The sequence below is a fragment of the Choristoneura fumiferana genome, unplaced genomic scaffold (genome assembly GCF_025370935.1).
Source record: "Choristoneura fumiferana unplaced genomic scaffold, NRCan_CFum_1 Sck3bRy_55;HRSCAF=225_pilon, whole genome shotgun sequence".
NCBI lineage: Eukaryota > Metazoa > Arthropoda > Insecta > Lepidoptera > Tortricidae > Choristoneura > Choristoneura fumiferana.
In genome coordinates, this window is record NW_027413041.1 from 1 (window position 1) to 11,826 (window position 11,826).

An 11,826-nucleotide genomic window follows, 5' to 3' on the forward strand; every position below is an offset into this window, starting at 1 on the left:
ACCTCGCGCTGCCGAAGCAGCTGCACGATGTGCCCTACGAAGACATCCTTGCACTGCTGGACAGTCATTTTACTCCAAAGGTTTGTGTTTTTGGAGAGCGGTACCAGTTTTTCGCGGCTACCCAGCAGTCGGGGGAGACGTACGCTCAATGGGCGGCGAGATTGCGCGGTTTGACGGCGAAGTGCGGCTTCCTCAACGTGGCGGAAGCTCTAAGGGACCGGTTTGTCATGGCAATGTTAGCTGAATCCGAGAGAGACAAGCTCTTTGCACAGGACCTTAAGTTGAAAAAAAGGAACTTTTATGCCAACAATAAGTAACTTTAAAGGTTTAGTCCTTGCCTAAACACAAAACAACTCATTCAATGCCAGCAACCCGCCAGTCGGGTTCTCTCTTCATATTAGGGTTGGATGAGAAAAAAAAAATAACCCCCACTTTACGTCTATGGGATGTAGCCTAAAAAATTTTTTTTTATTTTTTTTGTACCATTTTGTCGGCTTACTTTACATATATATCTGTGCAAAATTACAGCTTTCTAGCATTGATAGTTCCTGAGCAAAGCCGCGGACGGACAGACAGACAGACAGGCAGACAGATGGACGGACTTGACGAAACTATAAGGGTTCCGTTATTGCCATTTTGGCTCCGAAACCCTAAAAATCAAGATTTTCAGACATTTCTAGTTGGTTGTGTTATAATAGCTATTCTGAGTTCACGGGAAGTAGGTACCCTGTAGGTTTTGGTTCCCTTCCTTGCGAATTTCGTAAATTTACGGAAATTTGCAGCATAAACGGCTTCATCTTTTGATTGCGTTGGCTTAGAAGTTCGATTTTTTCACAGCTCCAAGGGACAGTAGACCTCAGTATCAGTACCTAAGTTTGTGAGCGAGTGAGTGAGTTTGTGAGTAAGTGATTATGTCTCTTACTTCTGCACGCTGAAACGGCTGGACGGATTTTGATGAAATATGGAAAAAAGTTATTTTATAACCTGGATACATAGAATACTTTTTTCCCCGAAATACCCACGGGATAGGGATAAAATCTTGATATACCTAACAACCGCTGGATTAGAGTCATGAAATTTGGTATGTAGATAGCTGGACATCTGGGATAACACAGGCTACTTTTCATTCCGATATTCCCACGGATAGGGATAAAATCTTGATATACCTAACAACCGCTAGATTAGAGTCATGAAATTTGGTATGTAGATAGCTGGACATCTGGGATAACACAGGCTACTTTTCATTCCGATATTCCCACGGGATAGGGATAAAATCTTGATATACCTAACAACCGCTGGATTAGAGTCATGAAATTTGGTATGTAGATAGCTGGACATTTGGAATAACACATAGGCTACTTTTTATCCCGATATTCCCACGGGATAGGGATAAAATCTTGAAATAACAACCACTGCGCTCAGATCATGAAATTTGGTATGTAGATAGCTGGACATCAGAGATAACACAGGCTACTTTTTATTCAGATATTTCCACGGGATAGGGATAAAATCTTGATGTAACAACCGCTGCGCTTAGATCATGAAATTTGGTATGTAGATAGCTGGACATCTGGGATGGCAAATGAGCAAGTGGGTCTCCAGATGGTAAGAGATCACCACCGCCCATAAACATCTGCAACACCAGGGGTATTGCAGATGCGTTGCCAACCTAGAGGCCTAAGATGGGATACCTCAAGTGCCAGTAATTTCACCGGCTGTCTTACTTTCCACGCTGAAACACATATGCAAGTTGAAGTGGCAATGGGCGGACCACATCGCTCAAAGAATAGATAACCGTTGGGGAAGGAAAGTCCTCGAGTGGCGACCACGAACCGGAAGACAAAGCGTTGGCAGGCCTCCCACCAGGTGGACTGACGACATCGAGAGAGTTGCGGGAAACCGGTGGATGCAAGTAGCGAGTTGTCGTTCATTGTGGTGTTCTAAGGGGGAGGCCTTTGTTCAGCAGTGCAGTGGACGTCTTCCGGCTGATGATGATGATGTACCCATTGATGGACTTAACAGCACCATGTCATCAGAAAAACTCAGGTTGTTTATACAAAATCCCTTAATATAGCATCCCACTTTCGTACTGTTGAGTTCACTGATCGATCAGCCTGTTCATACAAAGGTAGAAGTCAGCCCCTCTTGCTGCACTCCAAATTAATAAAATATATTGTTTTCTCACCTGCATCAAACTTCGTACGTGGTGTTGTTAGACATGTTGCCTCCGTGGATCCCGATGGCAGTGTTTCGTCAGGATTAATTGCAAGCCTTGATGGCCCCGGTAAATTAGTTATGTCCATCATAGTTATGGATTGGGAACTTCCTCTTGGGGGACGTGTGTAGCAGTGATCTGCTTGTAAGAAAGTAGTACATCCCTGTTGTATACCTGGAAAACCAAATTATAATATGTACCTATTATTATCCACATATTTATTATTCAAGATTCTATTTATCTAGCAAATACTATACTGTTTGACTCCACATTTTTTAAATTCAGATTAGTACTTTTATTTTGCCCTAAACTGCTAAGACCAAAAAGTCACGAAGTGACTAATTTTACCTAAGTACTTATATTTCCACTAAAATGCCCGGGCGGCTTACGTGCGAATGATAAAATATAGTTTTCATCACACTTGCTCGTAAACAGTGTCGTAACATGCAGGCTACCTTGGTTGCAACCCCCCAAATAAAAACCTCGACCTTAATGTGCTTGTCATGAAACCCGTGGTCGGTAAACGAGTTATTCCACGTACAAATTTTCTTGTCATGAAGCCCAAGGTCGGTAAATGAGTCCGTGCCCGTACTGATGCTGCTGCGCGCGCTGCTGCAGGCCCACGTGCACACGCACGCTGCGGCGCATGCTGCGGGAGGGGGAGGGGAGGGCGGCGCTGCCAAGAGCGCAGCCCAAGGTATCGCCAGTATTTGGAAGAATTATATTTTTTCTTTTAGAAATAAATTTTTACTCGCAAATGTGATGAAAAACATCGTATGTCGCACGGGCGGTACTAGAATTACGAACATCGACTCATTAAAGCCTTCGACTTCGGGCTTCTAATATACTCTCCTTCGTAATTACTTATTTACCGCCCTTAAGACACAATATACTATTAGCAGCTAGCTTTAGCAGAAGATCTATTCTACATATTGGTAAAATATTTTTTTCTCAAAAATGATACGTAAAGTCGACATTACATCTTCAAAATCGGCCAAGGGCGTGTTGGACATAATAAGGTTCCGTAGCCGTTATAAAAAAATCCAGTAATATTTTTCTATCGATTTTGTATTGTGTAGGTACGGAATCTTCCAAGTTTAGATTGTAACTTAGGCCGTCTTAGGCTGCTATTTACTCTTTAACTACTAATAATTTTCAAAAAAACTTAATATAGCTTATTTAAATGTTGCTGTTTATCCCACTGCCTATAGGTAGTTATTATAGACGTGTACTGTATGTAAGGTATATGTTATGCGTAGATGTTTTTTTTGTTGCGTTTTAATTTTCTAATCTACTGCTGATGACCTTCAGAAATCTAGTCCTTACTTATTTCTGCAAAAAAAGGCCTGGAAGAGATCGCTCTTAAGCAATAAAGCCGTCTATTGCTTCCCTTCTCATGTTCTCTCTGTATGTAAGCGTAATTTTTAGAGCTGTGAGCCGCGTAATGTCGGTGGCGTAATTTCTGCTGCATTCGGTTTTATATAAAAGTCCAGTTTGTGCCACACGGCAACTCATAATGAGTCAACTTATTTTACTAGGTAGATATTTGTGGTTTAGAATAAAGAGTAATTTTATTATATTGTAGTTATAATTTTCAAAATACTTAATAAATAAATTTTATCTTTGTAGTTTTTTCTTTTATTTTTGAGAAAAGCACAACATGACAACACATAACACATACAAGCTTTAACCCATAAGTGCTACACTGGGTCAGGCGATACTCATACCACAGTAAAATTCAAATCGTACCTAAGTACTTGTCCACTGTCCAGTATGGCTTACTTACTGGGGGCCTACCACGCTCTCTTAATACGATTCAGTTTAGGCTCTAAACTGAACTGCATCGCTATTTCGTACCACGACGTTACTTTTGCGATTCAGTTCAAGCACGGTTCAGCGACAGCGATACAGACATTTTCATTCACTCACTTCAAGCGGTTTTCGTACCATGACGCTTAACTTGAGTGGGAATTGAATCGCTTCAGTGTCAAATTTAGCGATTCAGTATAAGTTACTCATTCTGTCAATTCTTTTGGAATTTTAAGTGTTTTACTTGGAATATTTTTAAATTTCAAGAACTTTTAAACTTTTATTCAAGTTTTATAACTTTTCATAGGTACTATCACGACATTGTGCTTCTTAACTCCTCATTGATAAAACTAATTTTTCAGTGAGAAAAGAGACTCGTGGATTAGTGACAGCGTAAACATTTTATTTGTAATCAACACAACGGTTGCTAAGAACACCGCAATGACAGAGTTATGGTTTTCCAAAATATTTCGTTTGGATCGTTTATGAAAAGATCATGGTAGGCCCCCTGGTCTCTTCAGTAGTGCACTATTAAAACTGGTTTAGTTGGTTTGGAGAGTACTTCTGGCATACATGTAAAGTTACAAAGTTAATAAACTGACCTACTAACATTTTAATTGTTTATAAACATTATTAGTATAAACTACTTATTTTTTCACAGATTTCTGTCAAGGAATTCCATTTAATTATACTGTTTATTTGTAATTCCAGAGATTACCAGCTGTGGTGGCATTTACCCATTGGAAAAATATTTGTGTTGTATCTTAGATACAGGCAAGTTAGTGCCAGTATTACATAATATTTTCGAGTCAAATGTGTATAGCAGTAAAGCCATAACAAGCCAGGGCATAGGCCGAGTTTAATTTTTTTTTGTGAAAATTTCATTTTTAATACAAGCTGTTTTGCTAACTTTACTTTTTGTCTACTTTACTTGCATTGTCACCCTCACCCAAACTACATTTGCGTACCAAATTTCAAGTCGATGCCATTAACCGTTGAAGAGTTCCGTCCTGCGGAGACGATCCTGGCCGGACTACCAGGATGTCACTACCAGATTATTGTATTGTCACGCAATTTACATAAGTATGCCAAATTTCAAGTCAATCCGACTACTGGGTGTTGGTCGAATTTAACTTGCAAGATTTGATTACAGACAGACAGACAACGGGACAGGTGAAAAATTTCATGTTTAATACAAGCTTTTAATTGCTAACTATACTTTTAGTTGACTACTTGTACCTATTGTTACTCAAACTACATTTGCATACCAAATTTTAAGCCGATGCCATTAACCGTTGAAGAGTTCCGTCCTCTGGAGACGATCCTGGCCGGACAACCAGGATGTAACTACCAGATTATTGTATTGTCACGCAATTTACATAAGTATACCAAATTTCAAGTCAATCTGACCACTGGAAGTTGGTCGAATTTAACTTGCAAGATTTGATTACAGACAGACGGACAACGGGACAGGTGAAACTAAATTAAAGCTTGTAATATAGCCCATATCACTCCAAACTATATCACACCTATAGTAGTATACTGTTTTTGAAATCAGATGACTAATTAATTTGAGTGGTTAACCAACATACAAACTTACAAAATCATAAGTTTTATCTCATTATCTTATCTCATTTTTTTTCATAGAGATTTTCATAGAGATTCCTGAATGTTATACTTTTAAGATCGCTTATGTACACCTATGTTCCACAAATAAACATATTCTATTCCATTCTATTCATAGTTTTTCTCTGTATCAACTTATATATAAATAATAATTTGGAAGTCAACAACCAGTGACCCCTGTAATTTCTTTGCAAAATGAAAAAAACATCTACTTACGATGTAAATTCACAGATGGTATTGCTGATGGCTTGATCCGATCTATTGATATTTTGTCATTGGGATCAAAATGATGGTCACACAGTCTTTTCGACTTATATATTTTAATTTGGTCAGTTTCCTGAAGTTTGTCCCCAACCACTGACATCCAAGCATTAAAAAGGTCAGGTTTCCTTGTCGGGTGAGGAAACCGATGTAGTGGTACACAAAATGTAACTGAAACAATATTAAATAAATGTTATTTTGCCATGTGTACATTACAATATGTTTTTATCATCATTCAATATTTTTACAAGGGTGATATCTAAATTTTCAACATTTTGTGTAATAAAAAATAATTAAAGCTTTTTTTACAGGATTAAGTAACTACAGAATTTGGTACTCTTTTGGATATCAAGTCTTTTTGTCAGTGAAGTCAGCCAGCGAAGAATAATAATAATTATTATTATTTATAATGCACAGGCAGCTAATAACTGATGAGTGCATATCATTGTTCACTTGTAAAATTGTCTTCAAAGTACTTATCAAATCTGTTTTAAAAAAACAGTGAAGGTGCCAGTGGCGGATTTGCAGTCTTGGCTACCCTAGCTCCCAAGCCATGTATTTAGTATCAGCTGCCCCTTTCTCAGCTATATTATTATAATATTATTATTAGGTATTATCATTTTATCATCATATTGACTTTTTATGTCTCAATTTGCCGCCTCTAATAACTGGCCGCCCTAGGCTCGGGCCTACTGGGCCTTACAGCAAATCCGCCAGTGCACAAAGGTGCACTGATCACTTCCTTGGGCAAACTATTCGACTATTTCATGTGGTTGCCCAGGAAATGGCGCCTGGGATATGGGGTCGAAGAAATGTTTCACATTTACGTTTTTATCACTAACTGTTCCGTGGTTCGCCGGATAAAATATACTACCCAAAAGAAAGTAGAGGCCACGTGAATTTCATAGGTAAAACGAAAATACTAATAAATACAATTATTTACAACATTTCTTGTCTGAAAAATGGTTTTATTTATACAACACAACACAATGCAAATACTTTTCGTTCAGTTAAATGTATTCAGATAAAAACGCGAAGTTTTTTTTGATTTCGTTTTGTCGAAAACACTCGTGGCCCTTTTATTATTTAAGCTAGTATACACATAATCTATCGCTCCGGGAAACCTATTTTACACATATTGATGGAAGAATTACTGGAAAAAACTTACCCAAAAAGTCACAGCCGAAAACACAATATCTTTTCGGAAAATGACTCATGTTATTATCAAATAAGAAACTTACTACGCAATAAGAAAATAACTTAAAAGTCAACGAAAACTTAACAAGAAACAAAACAAAACAACAAACAAAACACAACAAGAACTACGGTAACGAATAACTAACAAATTAACAATAACTTTAATAATAACAGGATATAATTTCGAAAAGAGAGCGCATAAACATTCAAACGATAGAGCGTTAGAGTTTACAATGGCGGCAATGGCGGCCCCTTTGACAAGTCAACCAAGATGGCCGCCAATTTAGTTCTTGACCACTGGTCTGAGGTCGCTGTAGTGCACGGAAAAGTAATGACATATGTAAGTGTGCCCCCTCTGCGCACCGGACTGGGCCACAGATTACTATGTAGCTGACTGGGCGGACCGGACTGCTTTCCTGCGGTTTTCCTGCAATGAGCCTGAGGGGTGGGGTAACACGAATCGGTGCGGTGCGGAGCGTGGCCATTCTGTACGTTAGTACTTGGATCACAACATGATCCTTGTTCTTGGAAACTGATTTCTTAACCTCTTATAGTGGCAGTCGTGGCAGTGGTACATATAAAATAAATTGGAGTGAATGAAAAAAAAAATACAGTGTTTTTTCCGAAATTGAGATAGTTTTTTTTTTCAGCGATAAAGCTCAACATTTTCAGCTTTATAGTATCTCTTATTAGTCTGTGCTACTTTGGTGCTACTACGAAACTCGAAACTCAAAAGTTCATGCCGTGTGGGTGGTCCCTCTCGCTCTCGTATTATAAACAGTATAAGACTAAGAGAGACCGCACGACACGAATTTCGAGTTCCGAGTTTCGTAGCCCTGCGGATTTGACGCTGGAAACGAGCGTCGAGCGATTTGCATGTGGCCGCGCCTTAGACCCGTGTTTAGACCCTCAGCTACGGAATACGGAACCCTAAAAAAGGAATTGACAGCTGATAACTTAACACTGACATTTACCATAACCTAACCTATTTATCAAAACAAAATTTGTTTTATTACGGTCACAAACTATACAGAGAACTAACGTTTGTGAATTGTGATTGATGGTTAATTTGATTGCGAAGTTCAGTAACTTTTGGTAGGTATTGTTCTATAACAATACAGAAAATAGTATTTCAGTAGAGTAAATGTTATTCCTCCGGCTCTTTGGAAGCGCTTTGTTGGTAAGATTAATTTTCTTTCGTGCTTTATTCAGCAACAGTTTCAAGTAGTAGCAGGTAGCGATTGGTAATCTTATCATTAAAAATTGTCTTGTCATTCCTAACGGGATTGTTATCAGTTACGAGCAACATCTGTGTGGGGCAACGGGATGTCTGGGAACAAATGCAGCACCGGCCGCTGGAAATACCTCACACAGAAGGAGGCGACAGATTTGGACATAGATCTCTTCAATGAGTACAAGTTCAGCGTAGACCAGTTGATGGAGCTAGCGGGGCTGAGCGTCGCGGCGGCGGTGGCAAAAACCTACCCTCCTCATACGTAAGACAACAACATTTGTATTAAATTTAACAAAGGCGGTGTTAGGCGTAGGTGAAGGGCCACCGCCTACAGCCTTGCGGTTTGAGGGGTCTCGGGTCTCGAAAGTCATCTCATGCGTGGTGTGCCCAAAGGTGTGTGGCCTTGTAAAATTTATCTTGTCCATGCCAAATTTAAATCCTGCACCACTATGAAATTTAAAAACTTTCCTTCATGACCAGGCAGCGTAATTTGAATGCCGATGAGACAAAATGATGCCAAGCTACATACAGAATGATTGAGGGTAGGTTTTACACTGATTTATTTATTGTTTAAAATATTTATGAATTATATATTTCACACAACAATGAAGATTCAAAGTTTTGTGCATTGTATAAATATGCTGTCGTTTACTTACTACTTATTGACTATGAGGAAGATTAAACTGATTGATAATAATATTTAATTACACAGTAAAAGATTTTATTTAAATGCATTAGTTATTTTTTTATTTCATCACTATATATTTTACTAGCTGTTGCCTGGAACTGAGTCTGCGTAGAATCCGCTTATCGCTAACCCGCAGGTACTATACATTTTTCCAGAATAAAAAGTAGCCTATGTCCTTACTTGGGACTCAAACTTTCTCCATACCGAATTTAGTCTAAATTGGTTCAGCGTTTGAAGCATGAAAAGGCAACAGACAAACAGATCAGACAGTTACTTAGTAAGGACTAGTCAGGAAGGATTGAACGTTGATTGTCATTATTTATCATTATGTATTTAAAATCATCCTGTGCATTTATATATGTCAGTATGACGTTACCAGCATATAGATAAGAAGACAAAAGAAAATATTTCCTTCATTGTATAATTTTTTTCAATGTTATATTACAGTCACGAATCAGCCCTAATAATATGTGGCCCTGGCAACAACGGAGGTGATGGTCTTGTAGCAGCTCGCCACATGGCTCTTTTTGGGTACACCGTAGCTGTCCACTACCCAAAGCGCACAGCCAAACCTCTGTATGAAAACCTTCTAGAACAGTGCAAGAGATTTGATGTCCGAATTATTGACGAACTACCCCCTGCAACAGAGTTGAAAAATAGTTACAAAGTTCTTGTTGATGCGCTGTTTGGATTTAGTTTTAAACCGCCCGTGAGAGAGCAACTAAAACCTGCCTTGGATGCTTTGATTAACTCTGATGTTCCAGTATGCAGGTAATGAATAAAATAATAAATAAGCAGTGGCGTAACTATCAATCCATTCATCCATCTGGGGCCTGTGGCAAATTCTTTTGATGGGGCCCTATCAGTAAAAATCGTCACATTGTACTTAGTTTAATTTTAAGTAAAATAAAATACTCAGGTACAATGTTAAAAAAATATTTCTGAGCTCGCGGCCTCTTGGGCAGGGGCCCTCTTGGGTCGGGGCCCGTGGCATTTTGCCAGCCCTGCCACCCTATAGTTACGCCCATGTAAATAACATAAGCAACCATTCTTTTTGCCTTTCCAGTAGTCAGTAAAATATTAAGTTATAAAAAAATTCAAGTACGATTTTTATAAGCTGGATTATTGCTGATGTTTTAAAGTTGTAATTTTTTGGTAATTTATTGTATGGAAATGGAAGCTACATTTGCCAACTCATTGCAAATTCTACCTAACATAATCAAATCATTTCCAAGTCATGGACGTGAGATATTTTCAAAATGTCCTGAGAGAAAACTGGCTTAGTCCTGTACACTTCATAAAATTATTAAAAATCAGAGTTACTTTGTTTGTTTCTTTGTTTATATTCTATATTGTATAAATAGGAAAACAAATAGGTTACAGAAAAAAGTAAAGTGTAACTTTGTGTTGAAAATAAGAAAAATTACAGTAATCATTATTGTCTACATGAAGAAGACCATGATTATGAGTAGCAAATTATTTTATGTCTAAAGTAATGAACTGTGAATCACTTGCTACAAGCACTATTTATTTATTATACTTGTTGTGCTGATAAACTTGAGCATTTACATGTACTAAAAAAAAACGGCGAATGCTCGATGTTCTGTTACATTACAAGAGAATGCTCAAGTTTTTCAGCACCTTAAGACCAATTTTACCATGTCTAAAGCAAAATACACCATTTGTTAAATTAAAATATCTTTCATTCTTTCTAGTGTGGACATACCAAGCGGTTGGGATGTGGAAAACGGGCCCGGCTCCGAGCCAGCACTGAAGCCAAGTCTCCTGATCTCTCTCTCGGCCCCCCAAACTGTGCGCACAAACGCAGTACCTACAGGACGCCAAGCATTACCTTGGTGGCAGGTTCCTGCCTCCCGGAATTATCGCCAAGTATAATTTAACGTTACCACCGTATCCGGGGCAGGAACAAATGGTCCAGTTATCTTGTTGAAGTTAAAGGAAGCTTTATTTGTGCAATATGTATAATATAAAGTGTTTTGTAATCAATGGGCTAAAAAGGGGTTAACATATTACACAGTGTTTTTGCTGATTTCCGTTAACTTCGACATATGGCTCTTTCATTGATAGAAGCTACATGGTAATTAACTTTTTGGCTACATCAATTTTCTTTTATACATAATGTAGCTTCACAGTCATTTTAAAGGTCGAATTGTAAAATTCACAAACTTGGCGAGTACCTAATGTTGGCATGAAATATAAGAGGGACATCAAAAAAATTCGCTTTTCGAACCTTCTTTTGCTAAATATCTGTGAATTAAAACCACAGATATAGATTACACTAGATTACGCAAATGCATCTACTTCGCGTGTCCGAACCCCGACCAAACGTCGGGGTTGGCCCCATACAAAGACTGACCGCTAACTGACTAATCATGACTAGTGACTGACTCGAGCCCCACGGCGCGGGCGGGCGGCGCATTTGAATCGATTTTGCGCGGACATCGGGGAATTCACATCGCTAATTCGCTCTTGAGACGTCACAGTAGATATAAAAAAGTGACACGGTTGGTTTTCATACAGATTGAGGTGTTTGCGTTATCTAGTGTAATCTATATCTGTGTATGGTCTGTCCCAGAATTCGAGATACTAAAATGACGTTTCATGTGTTACCTGTTTTTTGCGTCTCATAAATAGTGATGTGCCGCAACCGGTTATTACCGAAAGATTTTGTAGGTACCTATGTATGTATGTCGTAAAATATTAAGATATGAACGGATCCGTGATGTACTAAAATGTAGGGCACTTAGGACATTCTAGAAAAGGTAAAATAGGTCT

The 11,826-nt window shown here is 38.5% G+C and overlaps 1 protein-coding gene and 1 long non-coding RNA gene across 2 annotated transcripts; one reads left to right on the forward strand and one right to left on the reverse strand.

Moving 5' to 3' along the window:
• Window positions 1-1,784: 1,784 nt before the first annotated feature.
• On the reverse strand, window positions 1,785-7,395 carry LOC141445206 (uncharacterized). Its single transcript, XR_012453295.1, has 3 exons — window positions 7,080-7,395; window positions 5,867-6,082; window positions 1,785-2,389 (listed from the first exon to the last, which is right to left on the reverse strand). It is a non-coding gene; the product is annotated as an uncharacterized lncRNA (long non-coding RNA).
• A 493-nt stretch (window positions 7,396-7,888) lies between these two features.
• LOC141445204 (NAD(P)H-hydrate epimerase-like) lies at window positions 7,889-11,327 on the forward strand. The gene is given in 5 exon segments (XM_074110992.1): window positions 7,889-8,288; window positions 8,405-8,604; window positions 9,478-9,801; window positions 10,746-10,833; window positions 10,835-11,327. Coding segments are annotated over 5 exon segments (795 nt in total). The 5' UTR covers window positions 7,889-8,252; the 3' UTR covers window positions 10,982-11,327.
• The last annotated feature ends 499 nt before the right edge of the window (window positions 11,328-11,826 follow it).